The sequence below is a fragment of the Hemitrygon akajei genome, chromosome 3 (assembly GCF_048418815.1).
Source record: "Hemitrygon akajei chromosome 3, sHemAka1.3, whole genome shotgun sequence".
Classification (NCBI taxonomy): domain Eukaryota; kingdom Metazoa; phylum Chordata; class Chondrichthyes; order Myliobatiformes; family Dasyatidae; genus Hemitrygon; species Hemitrygon akajei.
In genome coordinates, this window is record NC_133126.1 from 156,154,539 (window position 1) to 156,178,962 (window position 24,424).

The following is a 24,424-nucleotide window of genomic DNA, read 5'->3' on the forward strand; positions in this document are numbered from 1 at the left end:
CCTGTGGAACAACTCTGCTGATGGAGATTGTGGAGAAGTTGCTGCCAATCCAAACTGACAAATGAGAGAGAGAGGGGAAAAATATCGAGGATCCCGTTGCCTAAGGAGGCATTAATGCCAAGGTATTGAAGGTTATTGATTAGTTTTGAGGAGATGATTATCTTGAATACCAAGCTGTCGTCAATAAAGAGCATCCCGATGTATGCATCTTTGCATTCCAGACGTTCCATGGTTGAGCAAAGAGCCAATGAAATGGCATATGCTGTTGCCCTATTGTAATGGTAGGCAAATTGGAGTAGATCCATGCGGGAGTTTCTTCACCAACCTCTCAAAGTACTTCACAGCGGACACAAGTGCTACTGGACTATAGTCATTGAGGCAGGTTACCATGTCTTATAAATACAGCTGGCCATGAGCTGGAGAGGTTTTGGCTTATAGGCATCCAACCAGCCACCTTCACTCAGAGTAAAAAGGGGACTGTTAATTTTCAGCCTTGTTTTGATTGAATTAGGTCTGCAATATGCAAGGAGCCCAGAAGTCATTGCAACATAATCAATAGCTTCAAACATTAGGTGTTAAACTGAGCAAACAGCATGCCATTCAGATCGTACCACTTTAAGAGACATCTGTTGCACATGGTCATGAGTAACATTACGCCACTAAACAGTAAAAGGCAGTGAAAAATCTGACTTCATCAATGGCAGAGTATCTGCAATCATCTTAACAAGTGGATAATCTTCTCCTGAGGTCTCCACAATCGTATACACTTGTCTTAAGTCAGTCTGATTTGCTCTATGTGATAAATAATACTGGACACAGCAAAAGGCTAGGGACCCTTTGTAAATGCCAGCTGTCTGTGCTGAAGATCTGACTTTGAATACGCCACACCTCTAAAAAAGCGGTTCTGCAACACTTAACAGCATCTTCCTGCCAAAATGGAAAACGGAACTTCTCCACAGTTTAAAGAACAGGGCAAAGCCAACCCAAATAATTAATGTTTCAATCTTTTATTAATCAGCAAAGCAATTGATGGAATCAATAGTGCCACCTGGTGTCACTTATTCACGTCCCCTCAGTAAAATAATTTGAGCTCTGGCAGGAGGAGCACTTGCCTCCAATACTCATTACAAACCCAACCCAACATAACGACAAAGCCATGTTCCAGCAGTAATGCAAGACACCATCCTTGATATCAACAAGACATTGGATAATAGGGGTCAATTACTACCTGTGTTTCCATGACATTACAGAAAAAGGTTAACACAAGAAATTCTGCAGCTGCTGGAAATCCAAAGCGATTCAGCAGGTCAGGCAGCATCCACGGAAATGAAATAAAACAGTCGACGTTTCAGGCTGAGGCCCTTCTTCAAGAGGAAGGGAAAAAATGGCTGTCATTATGGAAGGCACGTCATCCCAACTTGTATCACGAGTGAAGCAGCCTGTCGGGGCAATCCAAGGATTGTAGCCATTTCAACAGCAGAAAATCAAAAGTGGAGTTGTTTGCTGATAACTGCACAATATTCAACTTCATTTATAATTCTGTCGATCATGCCCGCAAGCAATAAGTCAGTCAACACCTCAGGGTGGGCAAGTAGGTCAGACATAATTAATGGTAGGCATACATATCAGACAAAGCCATCTCCAACAAGAGGGACCCCTCAAAATTCAATGGCAATGCTGTTGTCAAATTGCCAAATGTTAAAATCCTTGTGGTCAGTACTGATCAACTGAATAATACTATCAGCCAACAATATCAAAGTTAGAGGCTTGATACTCTACAGCAAGAGGCACTTACTTCATGAACCCTGAAAGGCACCAGATTCTTGCCTGGACAGATGCAGAATCAACTTCAGAATAGACTGTCCACTAATCAGCACCCAGTCCACTGGGTTAAACCTTTGCTCACTTCCTTCCCGGAGTATTTTCATTTTGTACTACTATCTTTCAGAAGAGTGGTTGTACAACCTCAAGTGTGATCTTTTATCCATTTTTGTTCTTTTGAAGTCCAGTGACTATCTACAGAATATACAGAAGTTATAAAGGAAAGCAGGCTGCTGCACCTCCAAAACCCGGAAAAATAAGGGAAAGAAGGATGGAAATAACAGGACCTTTAACTTCCTTTACAGGTCAGATAACATAGCTTCATGAGAAATACATTACCATTCCTTCACAGGTACTGGGTGAAGCTTTTGGAATTCTTTGTCAACGTTTCAAGTTGAAACCATTCATCAGGACAGAGAGTGGAAAGAAAAGTGGCCAGGACATTGAGGAGAATAGAGGAGGTAGAACATTTCATCAAGGTTTAATATCTCAGCTCTGCACTCAGTCCCAATGCAGGGTTTCATCCTACCGAAGCTGCTCAACCTCCAGCAGATCGTTTGTTGCTCCAGAATGCAGCATCTGCAGTTTCTCGCACCTTCCGGAATCCTTTATCTGTGAAGATTGTGAGAGCTCATTCACAAGACTGGAGCAATTCAGGCAGAAAGTCCAATTATAATGTCTCCACGCTGATGAGTGATGGACCAAAAAAGGGCAGTTTTGCCAACAACTTTATAAAGCAAAAATTAAACGTGAAATCAAAGTGAACAACCCAGCAGACAGTGTTAAATGTAGAAAGATTGTGGACAAGGTACACAGGAGGCAATGATTATTTGAGTGATATCATGGAAGTCATGGACATCACACAGCAGGGAAACAGACCACATCAACACTGACTACAGGGCACAATCCGTGTTAATCCTAACTTCTAGCACTAAGGTTAATATTGGACCCATAAACAAACATTCCTTGGGCCTCAATTTGAATATTAAAATATGCTTCCTGCCTCTCAGAAACTGATGTACTCAGTGAAGGCCTCCTTTTACAATGGCACTCATTTTATTTTGGGTTTTATGGGATCTAAAGCCACCAACTATATGTTGAAACCATTACAATCCAATTAACTCTAGTTGCAACAAATTTACTTGAGGCTTCAGTGGAATGGAATAAAGGATGGTATGTGTAATGAACGATCAATCTAATAATTGATCGATATTGATAGTTAAATTTTTCAATGTATCCTTCAATGTATTAAATTGGGCAAAGTGGACACTTTTTCCAAGAATGGTATGTGATAATTGGTATACTATTAGTTTCTAAGCTCATCCTTTCCCAATGTTAATTTGACTCTGGAGTTAACTACTTTGAACATATTAATAGCATCAAATCAACATAAGATAGGCCTAAAATATGTACTACATTGTACTTTAACCTTGAAGAGTATGAAACAATTTTAACAACAGGACAGCTGCAAGGACTTGTGTTAAAGTACATATGTAGAAACTTGATTAGACACACTAGTGTCCAACACACATCTGTTTGCTACTTCCAAGGTTTATGTCCATACAGCCATGGCTAATGCCTGTCATTGGAATCACTCAGATAGCAACTACTACATAAATATCCACAGCATAGTAAACTGTAAGTTGTCCCATTCAGGCCTAAAGATTTAATCATTGTGGAGGATTTCTTACTCTTGTTGGATAACATCTTTGCTAACAAGGGGGATCACTCTGCTTGGCAGGTGAGACTTGTGGCTGTGAATCAATCTCAGATTCTGAGGCCCTCTCTGGGTGGTTGTAGGAGTTGGCTCTGAGACTGCAGGAAGTTGTTTCGACAGCCTTGGGCTACAATTCTTCCCTAACAATTGACTCTGCTCTCCTCAACTGATTAATGAGTCAGAGTGTCGTCTCCAGATGATATCAGACGCAATCTCCACTGTGTAGGAGAGTGGTCCATTTCTATTCTTGATCTGAGTAACACACTTTTGATTACCTCTGTAGTGCTCTTTTTGAAAGTGCATGTCCAGGACTCCTTGTTTGAGGAACCTTCTATTTGTCTCAGCTGTTTGTCCTGCATCCTCCTACTGAGATTGGGTTTGAGGAGATCCAAGCAGGAGTACAAGGGACAACCCAGGAACCACACAGCTGATGAGTTGTTGGTTGTGGAGTGTCCTGCACTGCGATATGCAAGGAGGAAATTGACAGGCTTCTGATTCAGTGTCAGTGTAGTGCGTTTTGATGTCATTGCCCACAGTACATTCTTCAGACTCTAGACAAACCTTTCCGCCAAGCCATTTGTAGCTGGGTGGTACAGTGCAGAAGTAATATGTGTCATTCCATTCATTTTCAGGAATGACTGAAACTGTCCCGCAACAAACTGTGGTCCATAGCTTTCTGCCAGAATGCAGGTGCAGATGCTAATCCAAAAAAAAAGCCTACTATAGCAATAAAGCCACTTCTGAGACTTTACGGTGAGTAACACTTTGGACTCTTCTTCCATCTTCATCTGTAGTAGGCTTCAGCCAAGTCCATTTTGCTTAAGTGTTTCCCTCCAGAATGGTTTGCAAAAATGTCCTCTATCCTGGACCGGGGTTGATGGTGACCTTAAAAATCACCAGATTCTGACAAACCCGCTCTTCTTGTCTACCGGTACCAATGGTGTTGCCCATGGGCTCCACTCAACCTTGGAAAGAATTCCTTCAGCCTCCATGCAATTTAGCTCACTGGCTACTTTATCAGGACAGGTATAAGGAACAAGACAGGCTTTGTAAAACTTGGGTATGGCATTTTTATTTAACACTATTTGTGTTTTCCACTGCTATCCTGGATGTGGCATCATCCAGTACTTTTCTTAAGTTTATTTCAGTTGATTCTGTTGCAGAGTATGGGGCATGCAAATGTGGGTGGATTTCTAACCAAGTTGGAGTTGTCTCAGCCACTGATGAACCCACAATGCTGGCCCTCCTGTTTTACCACAGACAAGTCCAGTCAGGCTTGCTGGTTGCTGTATTTCACTGTTACAAATGTCATTCCCACAGGTATGAGCTTTTCTCCAGTATTTTTTTTGTTGAATATATGGAGGCTTAAGTTCAGTATCTTTGAAATGCCATTCAAAGTCATGCTGTGGAATGACTGAAACAGCCCAGCCAGTGTCCAATCCCGTGTCACTCTCATTATCAGATTTTTCAACAACAGCACGTAGATTAGTGCTCTTTTTGAAAATGTAACTTGACTTTTTAATTCATCTTTTTCTCTTCTCTATGCAGACCACTTATTTTTGTCTGCCCAACATGTTCTTTGTTTGTGTCCTACTTTGTTGCACATTCTGCAAGTTTGCTTTTAAACCTGCATTGGTTTGGTGCACGTGAACCTCTGCCACAATGGTAAAACAATCTGTTCCACCAGGTCGGTTTCTGGTGAGACAACTGCAATTTTGTTCACACTCAGTTTCATTCCTGACTGCAACTCAATCGCACCTCTGTCTGCTGTTTCCATTGATTGTTACTTCAAATGCTCTTTTAAATGTAACTTGTGCTTCCGATAGGAGCTGTTTAGGAATGCTTTCTTGTTAAAAAAAAAATCTCAGTTCATCATTAAGGTCATTACCAAACTGTTAACGCTCAGACAATCTCTTCAATTTAACCACATACATTGAAATTGATTTCCCTTCCTTTTGATTCTGCTTATGAAATCTAAAGCTTTCTGCAATCAAAAATAGCTTCACTTTTAAGTATTCCTGCATTACTTTCATGATACTGCAAATCTCATTTTGGCTGGTTTGGTTGGAGCTGTCAATCTCCTAAACAAACTGTATGCCTGTAAACCCAATGCAAAATGGGCACCCGCTTCTCAGCAGCTAGTCCTTTTGGATTAAAATACTGTCCAATTTGTTTCACATTCAGCAGGTAGTTGCCTTTTGTGCAAATGAACAAATTTATCTTTCTGATATAGCCTGCCATTTCTGCTTTTTATTTTATTTGTGATTATTATTACCTAGTACTTACTGTATATCAACCCGTAAATTCTTCGATTTTCTGCCCTTAACTCGATTACCTTTCTTTTTGCAAAGGAAACATGCTGATCCGAAGGGAAAAAAAACATGCTGCTCTTTTTTTTTTAAACTGTTTTTCGCTGTGTTTCAACAGGTCGGTAGTCGTCTCGGGTTCGTTTAAAACTTCCTCATTGTTATGTTTCCAACATAAAAACTAATTGAAAGGAAAACAATGGAGCTGGGATTGCGAGTATAACTTTGTATTTGCTTTAAACGAGGTGTGTACGTATGACGCAGCAGCTTAATAATGTATTTTATGTACTTTTACATTTAATACGCAATGCATGTAAGCAAAAAATGCTTAATCAAGCAATATTTTTACAATATTACTGAAATATTAAATACACAACAGGTCTCCAATTGAAAGCTTTCTCCCTGACATTCCATTTTTGCATTTACTTTCCCAAACACCTTCAGGTGTTGAAGGCCCACTCTGTTGCATACAACATCATGGCCTTATGCATTATAGATCATGCATTGTCTGGCCCTCAAAAAACCAGCATGCACTGTTTAATATAATTTTCAAACTGCCATATTTCCTAGGCTACAGAACTTTAATTTTAATTCGCTCTTTCCTGGATCAACCTGTTTAACCCCATTTTTAAAACCTAGGCCCTAACCAATTTTAGGTTACGCTTTTTGTAGTTTCAATCAAACACAATTACCCAAGTAATTCGACTATATACAATGGTATCAACTTATTAAATGTAATTTCTTTAACTCTGATGTTAAACTTGTCTTAAGTCTTAATTCATATTTGTATTTCTTGGGATATTTCACTGCATTCTCAATCACAAGTTTACCTGGACCATATCAAATATAAAGAGTACTTCAACATTTCTGCAAAAAAGTTCTTGAAAGGATAAAGTGAGTATAACTGAGAAAGGATTAACAACCAGAATACTAACCAGCATACCACAGGGATAATTTTGATTTTAGATAACCTGGAAAGGAAATTAGATCAACTGCACATTTTACATTATTTCCAATTCTCTAAAGTAATGTATATATAGGTGAATAATCCGATTTGTTCATTTTACTCAGTAACAGAATCAACACTGTCCCTGTGTAACACAAGTAATCTGGTCCATAGCTGCAGGCTTAAATATTTTCATTCTAGTATATGAACCAATTCTCTGGAAAAAGAAAGAAACATCTGAAATAACACTTGTACATTGTTGTTTAGGTGTATCAATGAAGCAAAATAAAATTGCTTAATTAAAAATAGACGACTATTTACAGAAAGGAAAACAAGTAATCCGAGTAAAGGGAAGGCAAGCTTTTTTGAAATACAAAGTCAGGGAAAGTATTAAATTTTCTATTATTTGTGAATTTTATAATTATATTAGGTAAAATTTAAATATAAATGGAACATGGTTATGTTAAGCTGGACCTATTATATACAGAGTTTTTAAATTAAAACAGCAGGTAAAGAATACAAGTGCACGTTTCAGTAAAACAAGTTTGAAATTTGATCCATGAAAGCAGAGGTCAGGAACTATATGGTTTCCTCATCTAGCCGTTCTAAATTTGCGCACAACTTACTTGTGTGTGTTATTAAAGCTTTGAATGAACTTGTAAAAAGAATTATTTGCTCTCATCAATTGAAGGTGCATTAATAAAACTCACAAGTTAACAAAGAGAAACCCTAACAGGGATACTAACAATTTAGAAAACTGTTTCAAAATGCTCAAAATGCACATTAATTCATTAGCACATAAAGGTAAATGAACAATGATGAGCTAAAAGAAAGGGAAATTGTATCTACACTTCAGGCTGCAGCTAACTTAATGATGAGGCAGATAATCAGTCAAATGTCCTTCAAGCATCACATGGATGTTATGATGGTAACTAGTCACTTCAGTCTCTGGAACTGTTAGAAAATAAAAAAATAATCTTAGCTTCTACTTGTAACATTGAAAACTAAAGAACAATCATACTCAGCAGAACAGTAATATCCAAGTTTTTTTAAAAAGTGTTTTTAGAATGCTGAAATGGGGCAGGAACAAATGTGGAGCGAATGCCAGGGGGTGGGGTGGGGGTGAACTCAGAAGGTGTAGTCTGGGCTTGTGCAATGCACAGCATTTCCAGGGCATCACTCTCATCCACTCACTTTAAATACTTCAGACTTCACTATTCTTTGGTTATTTTGACTTGATAAAGATAAAAAAATAACTGTATATCTGTACATTGTACAAATCAATTTCAAACATAACAGAAGGCATTAATGATATACATTTAATCATCATTATTTAAATTTATTAATTGTAAACATTAATTGAGAAAAATGTTGAGAGTGCCCAAGTACAATCATTAAGCTTGTCATTTATATTTTGCAAAAAATTAAGTGTCTTTCCTCACCCAAGCTTAAATTGATTTTACTTCTAAAGATGAAAGGAATGAAATTAATGGCTCTTGAAACCATTTTTTAAGGCAAACTCAATGGCTTTGATTACCGTCACCTTAATCTTACTGGCATTTAGAAAATATGAGAGAGAAACAAAATAACAGACAGACAAGCACAAACACAGACACACACACACTTTGAAATAAGCACTGCCAATCCCCTTCTTAACAATGGCTAACCAGTAAACCTAACCACACTTCCTACATTCAGAACTGCCAAACCTCAGAATCTCACTCAGCAGTGACATCAGACCACAGGACTCCAAATGTTAAAATGAAATTTAATACAGAGATTAATACATGATGATTTCATTAGCTTCACATTTGTTTTTAATTGGGTAGGACTTGTGATGGATATCCATAGCCCCGGGAAGGTGGTTGGGGGGGGGGGGGGGGGGGACTCTTTTTGCCAAGCTCAGCTTTTTAAACACATCAGCTGACACTTCCAGGGATCAAAGTTGTTTCTGAGTAAGTTAAGCTTCCAATCAATATTCATTGTTCAGCTTCTTGTCATAAACAAGAACCAGTCTTCGGTTCTCAATGTAAATTGCAAGCAATATTCAGTCTGAAGTAAAAAGAAGAGCTTTGAAAGCAAACAGCTCTGTGCATCCAGCACAGGCAACAAGCACACGGCACAGGGCTGACTGCAGTGTAAAACAATGGAGTTATGTTAATTGCATCAAACTAGACAACACTGGCTAAGTTATTTAGTTCAAGGAAGGTAGCAGACCAGATTGATAACATCACTTAGCACATGAAATAGCTGATCTATCAGTAGTTGGGATATTAGTGTGTTCGGAGAGTCAGCCCTCACAGCATTAATTTTGGGTGCCTGGGATCTCTGTCCCAGAAGCTTTTAAACATCTGTGTGAAGTCACCCAGCATATAAAAAAACAGTATAAAAATTAGTGAGCAGTCAGGCTTGTTAGAAATGGTCAAGAAACAACAAGAATCATGACAACAGCTAGATGACTAGAATCCATTCCTCTGCCTTCAATTTCTGTGACAGATGACCCGTTCGGCTGCAGCCAGTGGGTATGTCTTTTTAGCCTACACGAATTGTATGTGTGTTTTGGAAGTCCTTTGTTTTCAAAATAGTTTGTAATTTGAAAATCTTTTAAGATAGATATCCTCCGAGTTTTAAATGTGTTTTAAGAATTTTACCTAAATTTAAACATATCACTAAAAATAAATGAACTGTGTCTAAACTACTTTGCTAGCTGGAAGTGTCTCCTTCTAGGTAGGGAGGGAGGACCCAATGCTCAAATAACAGGTGTTGGCAGCTAAACTTGCCATGGAGGATAAAGAGGGAAGTGATCTAGCCTTTGAAGTGTAGGTGGCTACAGGATAACCTCTCTTTAGTGAGGGCACCCATAGCTATCTACATCAGATAGGTCTTAAGATCTTAATTTGAGTTCAGAACTTTATAGACAGCAAAATCAAAACCATCACAAGCTACAGAATTTAGTTAAGATGCAAGTGGAGTTGTTTAATCTTAAACTACTGTTAGAGCACAGCAGAGATATGTTTTGCAAATATAGGGAAAACACCTGTAAAATTTGCTTATAACTTGAATAATTCCACTATTTTCATGGCAATTAACTTTATTCATAATTTCCCAGCAAAATATCAATCTTTGCTGAGATCTCATTAGCATCTTTTGAAATTACGGAGAATGAGAAACGATTTTTCCATCATGGATTAAAAAAAAACTCCATCGGAACAATCGTCACCTGGTTTCAGAATTTTAAAATATTTCATGTCCTCATACCCTTTTGTGTAACCACATGATTTAGCTCCAGACTACTCCAACATGATTTTAATCACTTCATAGCAATCATTTGTTACCTCAGTTAGCAAGACTGCCAAATGAGCTTAATCAAATTCGTGACAAGATGTACTTTAGACTCAAATTCACTCTGAAAAGCAATGAAACTACCACAATTTGGTTAATTTATGGTATTTACAACTGTTTTGTCTGAGTTACTTCTGAACGCTGAGAGAAAGAATGATGAACACATTACACTACCTAGTTCCCAAGTATATATGAGAGTCAAACATTTTAAATTAATAAAAGTTTACATAAAGAATATCAGAGAATGAATAACATTTTAACACATTTTGCAAATAAAATTTAATACATATATACGGATAAGTGGAGGGGCTGGTGGTATTGAGGAAGCAGGGAATTTGCAGAAGGATTTGGATAGGTTAAAAAAGTGGCAGATGTATAGAGAAGTGTATGGTCATGTACTTTGATAGAAGGAATAAAGACAAAGACTATTTTATAAATGGGGAGCGAATTCAGAGGAACTTGCAGTATTCCCCAAAAGTTAATTTGCATGTTGAGTTAGTGGCAAGAAAGGCAAATGCAATGTTAGCATTCCTTTCGAGAGGATTAGAATTTTAAAGCAAGGATGTAATGGTGAGACTTTACAAGGTATTGATCAGAATATATTTGGGGTACTGAGAGCGGGCTGGGACTCCATATCCAAGGAAGGTTGTACTGGCATCGGAGAGGGTCCAGAGAAGGTTTACAGGAATAATCTCAGGAATGAAAGGGTTAATGTATGAGTAGCATTTGATAGCCCTGGGCCAGCATGCTCAAGTTTAGAAGAATGAAACCTACTGAATTTTGAAAGGCCCAGATAAGTGTATGTGAGGGAGTCTAGGATCAGAGGGCATAGCCTCAGAGTAAAAGGATGGCCAGATCTTACTGAATGGTGAGGCAGGCTTGATGGGCCAGATGGCCTACTCCTGCTCCTATTTCTTATGTTCCTATGATGTCCCTTTAGAACAGAGATGTGGAAGAATTTTTAGCCAGAGGGTGGTGATTCTGTGGAACTCATTGCCACATTTGCCTGTGGAGGCCAAGTCATTGGGTATATTGGGTAAGAGCATCAAAGGTTTTGGGGAGAATGGGGCTGAGAGAGACAATGAATCTGCCATGATAGAATGCTGGAGCAGGATAGGATGTACGGCCTAATTCTGCTCCTGTCTTATGGGCAGAAACATAAACAGCCCTTGCAAAATTGATCCCCTTTTGTGTTATAAACGTTATTGGCTGAGAAGTTAGCTTAAATGGGTCAGAAAATGGGTCGGATTGCAACTAGAATTGGACCTCGAGTGTCATGGCATGTCTGGAAAAATGTCTAAGCAACTTTGTGATGGGCCTGTTAACCCTACTAACTGACCATTAGTTAAACTGTAGTAGAAACTAATAAATCAAGTCAGAAAGATATGGTGCTCTATTCTCTTCTAATAAGTTTTGGAAAGAGGTCTTGGGATACACATTAGATCAATTGGTAACAAACAGCTGCTTTAGATAATCAAATCTTTCAGGTGTCTTTGGGGTAGAGAGACATTGGAGGCTCTTTTTTGCCTCCAATCTGCGCAAAACAAGATTCAGTGGGGTCCAGTTTCTACTTCATTATCTTCTTGATTTTTGAAAGGACATGCTGAGAACAGAAGGTGCATCTAAGATTCTGGGTTAGTTGTTAATTCACAAACATCTTTTTTTGGCCTAAAGTTTTGTTTAAAAAAGTAATCCTGCTTAATGCATAAAGTTTGAGTGGAGTCCTAATACATTTCAGCATAGTTTTTAATCAATTCAATCGTGTCAATATGGCTTTAAATAGGAATGGTAGCACTCAATAGCTTGGTTTTGTTTTAGGCAGTTTTATTTATTTGATTTCCAAGACAAATGTGAGGGAGGGACAATCAATGAGGAATGCAGAGCTCTTGGATCCTCAAAATAATCCTTGTGTCACATGCCATAACAGCAAAAATGACAGCCTCACTTGACTTGAAAGATTCAAGACTTAATCTTAGCCTAAGCCCTCAGTCGAGCCTCTCATGGTTAGCACCGTATGGAAACCAGTCTGGATCCAGAATGACCTGCAGCTGCGGAGTAATTGCTGACTTACAGACACTACTTAGACTGGTGACCCTGTAGGGGGCACGGACACTATAGCTCAAGCCATGCTGGAAACAAACAGCATGTGGCAGTAGCTTTAACTCTGTCATGTCTGATTCCTGATGAAGATATTGCAGTGTTCACTGCAATTAGACAGACTGTCAGCAGCAATCTTCTTGCTGTTATAACCACTCTTGTTATGTAAGAAACAGCCAAGTAATTAGTTGCATTCTTCTCAAATGAAATTAATTGGAAAGCTTAAAAAACGAAACAGGCATTTAACACAGAGATCAGTTTGTATTTTACGCCTCTTCAGATACATGTAGGGATATATAGATGTACAACAAGAATTTTGGTACATTAAAAAAGTACATTTATTTTGTGCCAGATAAAACAATGTCAGTAATATGTAAAATAAAGACCACACTGCATATAAATATCAAAAAGTATTGCTAAAATGAGCCATCACGAATGTGAATGAAAACAAAACATTTAAAATCCGGAAATTAAAATTAAAAATTTTGATGTTGCTGGGTAAAATGAATTGCTTTTTGTGCTTTAAATCAGATTACATTTTGTAGAGTTCCTTTTTAATAAACCCAATTATGTACTATTAAGGGTTAAATTGATGTTATTGTATTGAAGTTCAACTTCAAGTAACATCTCTGAAATTAAAATTTCAGCATCACAACTAGCATCACTTTAATCCAGGATATTTCTCTCAATATCTTTGCAAAACCAAGCAGAACATTTGAGAAGGTTATGGACAGCCATATCCCTCAAACATTCCAAAGAATGGCTGCCACTGGTAACATGATTTGAAAGCAAGTAACAGAGGATGGGGATGGATGTTAATAATGGCAGAGTTAGGCAAACATTAGTTGGACATCACATCAGTATTTACCCAATTAATCATTTTTAAGGACAGGTTTTTAATCTTACTGTTTTATTGTAATTTTTTCTCTCATACATTCAGCTCGTGACTGAATGACCACATGCCAACTTGATGTTGGCATGATGCTTCCCACCTGTGATGTCACAGTAAGGAGGGGTTTTCCTTCTCCAGACTCCTCCCTCGGTATCTCCTTCATCACCATGGTAACACCCTTATCTGCAGCCCTAGCGCCTTTCCCCTACAACAGTGAAATCAACAATGACTTGTGTCAGGAGACTTTAAGGTTTTACTGTTAAATTTATAATTTTCTTTTCAACATTTTTGTCACACTATCATCTTTATAACAATCTTAGATCTGAAAAAAATTTGTAAAAGCAGCACTTTTTGTAACCAAAGCATGAAGTGAACAACGGAAACATACAAAATTTTGTTTCCACACCACTAATATTAACCATATAACTGTTCGCCAAAGATGATCAAGAGACAAAGAGCATCCATTTTGGCCTGAGGCCAGAAAAAAAAAAGCATTGTACAGTGGGTGGAACTTCATGGCACACAAACTGCAAAGAAATATTATGGAATATATCAAATCTGATGATTAGATATTTTATTCTCTAGATTTTACCTACTTGAAATGAAATTACTTTTTAAAAATCACATCAATCAGATACAGATGCAAATCAAATTCTACCTCAGATTTTCATTATCCATCTTGCTAAGGGCACACAAGAATTTGATTATATACCATGATTGACTCAGTTAAAGATCTGGTATACACAATTTTCAATTTATCTCATCCACTGGAAAAACAAAATCTTGTGAACATATACTTGGAATTTTAGCAAGTATCATATCCTTATTAAAACAAATAAATACAATGTGACAAAATTGCACAAACCTTCATTTCAACATAATGCAATGTTTCAATTTTTTAATTGAATAATTGAAGACACCAGAAGAGCAAAATAACCAAAAGAATCACTGAACTAACTTAAGGATTTTGAGAGTCTGGCCAAGTCATACTAAGCATTATGTGTTAAATTATTTCTGTAGATCAAGTAATTTCCTCATTCTTGAATGTAAAAATCATTTAATATCACTGAATTTTGAAAGTGTTGTAGTTTATAATACATCTTTATATTTTTGAATATTATATACATTGTTTAAAGTAAAAGAATATTGGGACTTGCAAATGTCTTAGTTATATAACATAATCCTCAGTACAATGGATGAACTATTTTAGATAAAACCAATGGATCAGACAAATTATTCAGCTATGGAATAGCGTAAAAATTCTAATTTTACATGAGAACATAAGAAATAGGAGCAGGAGCAGGAGTAGGCCATCCAGCCCATCGAGCCTGCCCTGCCATTCAATAAGATCATGACTGATCTGTCCGTAAACTCAGCTCCATCTACTGGTCTTTTCCCCATAACCCTTAATTCCCCTACTATGTAAAAATCTATCGAACTGTATCTTAAATATATTTAGCGAAGAAGCCTCAACTGTTTCCCTGGGCAGAGATTTCCACAGATTCACCACTCTCTGGGAAAAACAGTTTCTCCTCATCTCCGTCCTAAATCTTCTCCCCTGAATCTTGAGGCAATGTCCCCTAGTTCTAGTCTCACCTACCAATGGAAACAACTTTCCTACTTTTATCATATCTAACCCTTTCAAAATTTTGTATGTTTCTATAAGATCCCCTCTCATTCTTCTGAACTCCAGAGAGTATAGTCCCAGGCGACTCAATCTCTCCTCATAGGTTAACCCATCCCTGGAATCAACCTGGTGAACCTCCTCTGCACTGCCTCCAAAGCCAGTATATCCTTCCTCAAGTATGGAGACCGGAACTGCACACAGTACTCCAGGAGCGGCCTCACCAGTACCCTGTATAGTTCCAGCATGACCGCCCTGCGCTTTTGCAGCAAAGATGAATGCCTACTGTTTAGGTTTGATGAATTTTGCCTGCAAGTCCAAGTGCGGTATTTTTTTCTAGCGTTATGCAGTTGAAAAATTATTTTGCTGGATATTTTTTTCTGAACATCATAATAATCACTTCAAGGTCATTTTGCATCACTTGGAAAATTTGACCAGGCTCCTCCTGCCCACAACTATTTCTGTGTCATTCTGTGATCTTGTTGCCTGTGCAATGGGAAACTGAAGAAAGTTAGACCAGGCCAACTTGGAGTACCAAGACAACGTCGATGAACTTCAGTGGTAATGACTTGGAAAGACTGCAATTGATGTGCAGACTCAGCCGTCTACCTAAATGAATATGCCAGTGCTGTCACAGCTTCATCAGTAGGTGTTTAGAGGACTACATGCCATGGAATTCAATTTGCGTGTTTCCAACTAGAAACCACGGACGAACTGAAAGATCCAGTCCTTACTGAAGTCTGAGGTGTTCAAGTCAGGCGACCCTAACGTGTACAGGAAATCTAAGTATGACCTTCGCAGAACCATCAGGAATGCCAAGAGACAACAGCAGTCCAAGCTGGAGTCCTAGGCCAGCCACCATCTGTGGCAAGTCTTGCATGCTATAACAGGCTACAAAGTGGAGTCAGACAGCATCCCTCCCTGATGAGAACAATGCATCCTAATGCTTGAACAGAAGGTAAATGGAGTGATGCCAATTGCCCTGACAAACGTTGATGCACCTGTACCCATGACTGTCTTATAATCGTTGATGGTGGCCCTTCCAAAGGGTAAGTCTGTGTGAAGGGACTGGCCCTGTTGAAGTCCTCAGATCCTGTAAAGACCAGCTGACAGGAATATTCTTTGATATATTTAACCTCTTGCTACTCCATTTTGAGGTTATTTTCTATTTTAAGACCACTATCATCCCGGTGGGGAAAAAATAACATAACGTGCCTCAGTGATGATCACCCAGTGGTTCTGACATCCACCATGATGAAGTGCTTTGACAGGTTGGTCAGGGCAGCTCTGACTCACTGCAGTTCCCCTACTGCAGAAACAGGCCCATGATAGGTTCCATCTCCCTGGCCCAAAACTCATCTCTGGAACAGATGGACAACAAAGCCACCTACATTAGACCATTCTCCTCCACCAACACCCTCCATCTGGCAAAACTGGTCCTCTCCCTCAACAAAATTTCTTTTGGCTTCTCCGACTTTCTCCAGACTTGAGGGGTAGCCATGGGCACCTGCATGGGCCCCAGCTATGCCTGCCTTTTCGTTGGCTCTGCAAAACTGCCTATGTTCCAACTTTTCCTCCTCTACATTGGGGGCTTCATTAGTGCTGCTTCCTGCACCCATGCTGAGCTCGTCAATTTCATCACCTTTGCCTCCAACTTCCACCCTGCCCTTAAGTTCCCTTGATCCATTTTTGACACCACCCTTCCTTTTCTCAATCTCCTTGTCCCCACCTCTGGAGACAAAATGTCAACTAACAACTTCTATACACTTACCATCAGCAAGAACGACGAGTCAGCGTACAGAGAGGAGGTGCAGCAGCTAATGGACTGGTGCAGAGCCAACAACCTCTCTCTGAATGTGAACAAAAGAGATGGTTGTTGACTTCAGGAGGGCACAGAGCAACCACTCTCCGCTGAACATCAACGGCTCCTTGGCAGAGATCGTTAAGAGCACCAAATTTCTTGATGTTCACCTGGCGGAGAATCTCAACTGGTCCCTCAACACCAGCTCCATAGCAAAGAAAGCCCAGCAGCGTCTCTACTTTCTGCGAAGGCTGAGGAAAGTCCATCTCCCACTCCCCCCATCCTCATCACGTCCTACAGAGGTTGTATTTAGAGCATCCTGAGCAGCTGCATCACTACCTGGTTCGGAAATTGCACCATCTCAGATCGCAAGACCCTGCAGCAGATAGTGAGGTCAGCTGAGAAGATCATCAGGGTCTCTCTTCCCACCATTACAGACATTTACACTACACACTGCATCCACAAAGCAAACAGCATTATAAAAGACCCCACATACCCCTCATAAAACTCTTTTCCCTCCTGCCATCGGGGAAAAGGCACGGAAGCATTTGGGCTCTCACGACCAGACTATGTAACAGTTTCTTCCCCCAAGCCATCAGACTCCTTAATACCCAGAGCCTGGACTGACACCAACTTACTGCCCTCTACTGTGCCTATTGTCTTGTTTATTATTTATTGTAATGCCTGCACTGTTCTGTGCACTTTATGCAGTCCTGGGTAGGTCTGTAGTCCAGTGTAGTTCTTTTTCCTGTGTTGTTTTTACGTAGTCCAGTTTAGTTTTTGTACTGTTTCATGTAGCACCATGGTCCTGAAAAACATTGTCTCGTTTTTACTGTGTACTGTGCCAGCAGTTATGGTCAAAATGACAATAAAAAGTGACTTGACTTGAATTCCCATGGTTATTTTGAGTAGACCTCTTCCCAAATACTATTCCATTTTCTCAGTTGTTTCGGCTCTGCCACAGGAACATGTGATGAAGCTCTCCTTTCCAGGACATTAGGACATCATTATTGCTGCCCTCACGTGCATCTCCTCCATTTCTCCGAACATCTGCACTCACCCCATCTTCCCTGCACCTTAACCGTGATATAGTTCCTCTTGTTCTTTTCTGCCACCGCATTCAATACAACATTCTCCACAACTTCCACCATCTCCAAAGGGATCCTACCACTAAACACATGTTCACCTCCACAACCCCCCCTCGGCCCACTTCCCACAGGGATCACTCCCTCTGTGATTCCCTTATCCAGTCTTCCCTCCCGGCACTTAACCTTGTAAGCAGCTGAAGTCTTGTTTTCTCTTGTCCATACTGCACCAACCACCGCTGGGTTATAAACATGCAGAGCAGTGTGGTTAAGTGCCTTGCTCAAGGACATACACGCTGCCTCGGCTGAGGCTCGAACTAGTGACCTTCAGATCACTGGTCCAAAGCCTTAACCACTTGGCCACGCACCAACACACCTACACCTACCCATACACCTCCATTCAGGGCCTCAAAAAGTCCTTCTAGATGAGGCAACACTTCACCTGCAAATCTGCTGAGGTTGGCTATCGTGTCCAACGCTGATGCGGCCTCTGCACTGGTGAAACCTGTCATAAATTGGCAGACCGCTCGTCCAGCACCTCTGCTCCATCCGCCAAAAGCGGAATATTCCAGTGGCCAAATATTTTAATTTCAATTCCCATTCGGACTTGTTGGCCCATTGCCTCCTCGTGCCACAACGAAGCTACCCTCAGGGTGGAGGGGCAACACCTGGGTAGGAGTAACACGTCCAACTGGATGACATGTCTTCTCCTTCCAGTAAAAAAATAATTTTCCCTCCCCTCTTCTTTTATTCCCCACTCTGGCCCCTTACCTCCTCCTGCGACTGCTCCTCCTTCCTCATCTCCTATGGTCCACTCTCCTCTCCTATCCAATTCCTTTCTCTCCAGCCCTTTACCTCTTCTACCCACCTGGCTTCACCCATCACTGTCTAGCTATTCTCCTTCTCCTCCCCCAGCTTTTATATTCTGGCATCTTCCCTTTCCCGTCCTGTCCAGAAGAAGGGTCTTGGCCAGCTGTTTAGTCATGTCTATAGATGCTGCCTAACCTGGTAAGTTCCTCCAGCATTTTGTGCCTCTTGCCCATTACTACAATCCCTACACACTAAGGGTCACAGACACCTTGCTTAATGGTAGTGGTCCACGGCATAAACAAGGTCAGGAATCCCTGCTATGCAGTCACGACTGTGTGTCAAATTACACCCAAACAGCATTTACCGCTCTGTGGGCGACACCACCCTAGTGGGCCAGATCTCAAAAGTAAGAGGAAACTTGGCATGGTCTCCAATGATCTTCACCAATTTTTAAAGATATACCATAGAAAGTGTCTTTTCCAGATGCACAGCACTGTATGATAGCTGTTCTGCTCAAGACTGCTCGAAATTACAGAGACTGAACTCAGTCCTGTCCATCACACAAACCAACCTTAACATCGACTCCCATCTTCATTTCCTCCAGATACTCAAGCACAAAATAGGATTATATTTTAAATTATTTTTTCATTAAATAATTAAACACTTAACAAAACACATTTATTAACTATGTTTGAAACATACTCCATCTGCCATGGCTAAGAAAACATGTGAAATTGGTTTAATTACAGGCATATATTTGTAATAACAACTTGAGTCCTGGAGGAGGGTCTCAGCCCGAAATGTCGACTACCTCCTCTGAAACAGACTCAATAAAGGCTGGCTCTGTTATAGGAGTCAAACTGGACACACTGGAACCTGTGGTAGAAAAATCCTGGTAATTCTGGACAATGTTTCTCACCCTCTGCATGCCACCTTGGCTGAACAGAGGAGCACTTTTAGTAATACACTAAGACAACCGCTCTGTTTAAAAGAGCGCTACATGAGAATCATTCTTACCCTTGGCCATCGGGCTCTATAACATATAACCAGAGAAGTGACGACCACCTCCTGGTAGACTGTTTGAGGCAACTTATTTTTTTTTATTCTTTCTTACTTTTCTTCTAATATTTGTCCATCTGTGCACTTGTAATGCTATTGTGACCCTGTAATTTCCTTTGGGACCAATAAAGTATCTATATGTTCATTTCTATAGATGCTGCCTCACCCTGCTGAGTTCCTCCAGCATTTTGAGTGGATTTCCAGCATCTGCAGACTTTCGTGAGTTTATGATCAATTCATGTATCAATGTAGTCACTGACTTGCTATGTCATTATTCTTCAGTTGGACATGAAGAACTACAACCAACACAAACTAACTTTAGGGCTCCAGGACACCCAGTACCTTAATTTTTATTTATTGTATGTAGATACTTAAACCAGCTCTTTAAAAGGTTCCAGAAGTAACAGGAAGTCACAGCTAAAGAATGCAAATGTAAATATGCATCTTTGAAGTATGTCATAAATTAAAATGATCTTGCTGAAGGATGTAAAATCAATCATTTACAATGTAAATTTGATAATATCAAACTTGCTTTAAATATGATTTATGAATTCTGGCAGGAGAGATCCATGCCTATTTGTTCAAGATGACAGTGAATCAACTTCAAATCAATTAACTGAAGTACAACTGCATTACTTATAATCCATTTTAAAAGGTGTCATATCCTTGATTGCTCAAGTTTAGGCACAATTTCTTCAGTCTGAGACATCCAGTAAGGTCTCGTTCTACTGATGTAGAAGGAGTTCATGTACAAATGTAGCTCATTAAATCAAAGCCGGCTCTCAGAGCATCCCCTCAGTTCCATTTCCCCATCTACTTTCCTGCAACCTGTTCTCTCTCGTACATCCATCAACTCCACCCCAGCTGCTTCTGGAGTAATCTACAACAATCAATGAGCCTGCTGCCCAGCAGGTCTTTGGATTGTGTGGGTAAACCGGAGTGCCAGAGGGAAATCGGGTAGTTACAGTAAGAGCTTACAAACTTGCACACAAATGGCACCAAAACTAAATGAGCACAACTTAAGAACTTAAGAACTTTTTAAAAGCTATTATTAATGCTTTTTGAGATAGTGATTTAGATGTATATCATATTTTTTACTGAGTTAAGTATTGTATGTAATTAGTTTTGCTACAACAAGTGTATGGGACATTGGAAAAAAGTTGAATTTCCCCATGGGGATGAATAAAGTATCTATCTATCTATCTTTGCCATTCCAACTAGGAGCTTGGTGTTGGCCTATTCACAGTTCGCTACCAATTCTGTTTCTTCTTAAGCAAAGAACTAGATAGTGGCATTTATTCCAAAATCTAGAAGTTAACGTCAATAATTTGCGTGAAGCAGAAGAAATGGATACAGGACCATCGATGTTGGATGAGTGTTGCTTTCTTGTGAAATGAGCCAGTAAACACTGTGAGAACAGCTCAGGCATAATGATATTTAATCCTAAATTCTAGACAGACTATTTCAATAATTTATTGAGTGCTTCAGGAAGCTAGTTAAGTATTTGGATTTAAACACTTGTACATCCCGACAGCTGTTCTGTTGTATTATATTATAACATATTAACTTGAATTCTCAGTCATGAAATTGTAACTTACTGTGTAATGACTGAAACATGCAACAGCACTGCATTTTCACAGGAGTCTTCACCAGGCATCAACTCTTTGTTGACATCTAGTAAGATGCCAAATTTGAGACCAACAGTACTAATTAACACATTGCTGGAGATTAGAATTGAATGCCCAAGAGTAGAAATTAACATTTGTTTATGAATGCTCAACAGGTGGTTTTGTATAACCTGCCATTTTTTCCCCAATGGGATGAGCAAGTGGAGGTAAACTGATACAAAGGATTTTGCTCAAAGGCTAAGTGGCTCATTATCTTCATGTGGTCAATACAGATTAGATTTTCTTTTCCCGCTCCATGAAAGAATTGCTCCCTGTCCTCTCCAGGACCACTAATATACAATTTGAAAAAGTCAGACCCAAATTCAGCCTGCATGGTAAATTTGGCAACCATTAGCAGGAGCAAGGTCACTCTCTCCAGACGTTGTGTGGCAGCCCCTGGGCATTACAACTCCCCTCTGCATTTTGTTTTGTTGTGATGTGCAAGATTGAATGAGGCAGCAAAACATATAAGGGATCATCAGATGGAGTTTATTACTTTTCTACTAACATTTAAGTGAAGAACATAATTATATTGAAATATATGCAATGAGATTTGTTCAAGTCTTTCCCATTTTATAATGACTCCTTCAAAGTCTTAAAATAAGAGGTGCAATATTGTTCCTCTTACTCCTTCCTACAGCCCCAAATGTCCCTTCTCCATCTTGAACTTTGGTTAGAGATTCCTGCAAATCAGTGGAACTAAGGGCAACTAGTCATTTAAGCCAGGGAAGCTAGCCTGTGCGAGAGGACTGATGAAACATTTACAAGGCAGAGGTCAACCAAGTTGAACCCAAGGCGTAATCTGCGTGAATTTGCTTTCAAGCTTGTCCTGTGCAACAGCACGTGAGGGAAAGCAGTGTACTGGCATCAGATGCACATCGGTAAGGGAAGCACCTGCTAATGTCTGTCTGGAAAGTGCATGAACTTAAAGTGGCTGTTCATCACAAACATCTTCAGACAGAGAGCTTGCAATCCATGATGGCGTTTGTGCTTTGTGCTACTTTCGTTCATATCCTGAGCATCGTTGGACAAAATTACAGTGGGGAAGCAGTAAATAGTTTGCTCACAGAACTTCAGGGCTCTGTTTGAAAAGCACTGTCAGCTGCTTTAAAATGAAAGGGCATGGAAAAGGAGGTGACGGAGATGTTAGGGAATTGTCTGAGTGTTCTGACAAGCACAGGCATCATCCCAACAAACAATTAATTACTAAACCACAGTGAAGCAGATGATTGATGAGATAGAGTCGGTGCTATACGGCCACAAATTCCACATAGAAGAGATAGGAACCAAATAGTGGTGATCACTTCTGTGTTCTTTATGATAATACATCTTGTCATCGCTTCACACACGGGTCCTTTTAAACAACTGTGTGAAATAGATGCATCTGCTAACAGACAGAATCAATTGTTCTCTGGGTACGTAATACAATGATCATCAAAAACAAAACAAGCTGGATGTACTCTGGAGATATACACATATACACCGCATCTGTAGAGACAGCACGGAGTTAGCAATTTCAAGTTGAAAATGTTTTATTGAAAATTGCTATTTTGTTACTCTAGCATATTGCTTCACTTACGCATTTCAAAGTAAACTCCATTCAGGACTCCCATAGATATGTCATGAGAAATTCCACATAATACATGTGAGCAGGACTGAAACGAAAGAGAGCCAGTGGATCAGAACCTGTTACTAGTGTTAAAGTAATGCAGCATCCAGCAATAGTAGGCACAAGTAATTTCACATACAACTCACTGTACTGAAGAGCAATCATAAATAATAGGTCTGTGAAATTAATGCCCGTCTCCCACGCAGAGAAGTCCCACACGTGACAGGGGCATGGACAACTAATGAAACTGTTTTTAGTATATTATTGAAGTAGTATCAACCAATGGGGATACATAGACAGTCTTCAGTTTGACATCTGCACAAAAAGATAAATATAACATCAACTATCTCCTACAAAGGGTCACCTCAGATTATGTGCTCAACTTTCTCACTCAGGTAGACTGCTAAGAATGATGCCAAGTTGATTAGTTAAATACAACAGATACAGGCTCCTAAACAGGTACACTCATTTACATTCTAATACAGGTATTATAATCCTAATACTTTTCTAAAAGCTTTTAATACCTTTCTTCTCTGACAAGGCTTTACTTTTTTCTCAGATATTCTTCCAAGCACTCACAACTGGGTCTCATCTCCCTGAAGCACAGGTTAAAGAACGGACATGATCGAGGTGCATAAAATTCTGGGGACGCATACACAAGGTAGACTGCAGAAAAGCTTTGCCCTATGTGAGAGGTGGGTAAAAGTAAAGGACGTAGCTTTATGGCAATGAGGAAGAGATTCAGAGGGAAAATGAAGCGGTCCTTCTTCACTCAGAGTAGCACACACCGCCTGGGAGACTGACAGAAATGAAAGAGAACTCGTGAATAGGAACAATTCCTATTCACTTATATATAAATGATAGCATTTGAGATGATGAACTCTTGAATAGTTTACGACTTGAGCAATGGGGTTAATACAGAGGCATGCCCACTGTACGATTAGGGCTGAATGGCTTGTTTCCATGCTATATTAATCTATGAACTTCCCTGATGCACTTTTCTGCAAGTGTTGTGCAACTTGCCAGCCATCCAATGCTAACATTTCTGAGGAAATTAATTTGCTGAAAAATTCAACAGCAGCCGTTTGTACTGGACATGTAATGGGACAGCAGGTGAGCATTCTGCTTTTCTTCTGAAACGGATTCTACTCAGGAGAACGGAACAAAATTTTAGAAACAAAGTAGAAAATGCAATTGCTCCCATAGAGCACATTCAGCATTCCCATTGCCTAGAAGCGTTTCTGCAATCTCTGCTGATTTTCAAATATATACAATTTGTGGATTTAGATATAGAGTTAAATTACTGCAAAATGACTCTCTGGATAAATCAAATACTACAGTCTTAACTATAATCCCATGATTATTAATATGTTGGTATAGCATGGTTTGTATGGTTGTCCTATATGACACACCTGTGTGGCTCCAAACATTAATAAATCCTAGAGTAATTAGATAACAAGGGAGATAGGAGGCACAGAATGTCAAAACACCTTAGGAAAAAGTGTAACATCACCAACTACGGGGTGCTTACCACAGCATCATTAATGATCTATTTTTGGACTAGTTTGTCTGCAGAGTATTGTCAAAGGTTTATAACCTCATACAACCAGCATCCAATAGCATTCAATTATTTTCATCCAATGCACTG

General features: G+C 39.6%; 1 protein-coding gene across 6 annotated transcripts in view; it reads right to left on the minus strand.

Moving 5' to 3' along the window:
- The window catches only part of pex5la (peroxisomal biogenesis factor 5-like a), a 171,855-nt gene that overhangs the window by 108,661 nt on the left and 38,770 nt on the right, over window positions 1–24,424 (minus strand). For 4 of the 6 annotated variants that reach the window (XM_073041136.1, XM_073041134.1, XM_073041139.1 and 1 more), the window contains exon 2: window positions 13,222–13,326. The exons of the other annotated variants lie outside the window; for them this stretch is intronic. In XM_073041136.1, coding sequence (XP_072897237.1) covers window positions 13,222–13,326 — 105 coding nt within the window. The remainder of the gene's footprint in view (window positions 1–13,221; window positions 13,327–24,424) is intronic. 6 annotated transcript variants of the gene reach the window in all.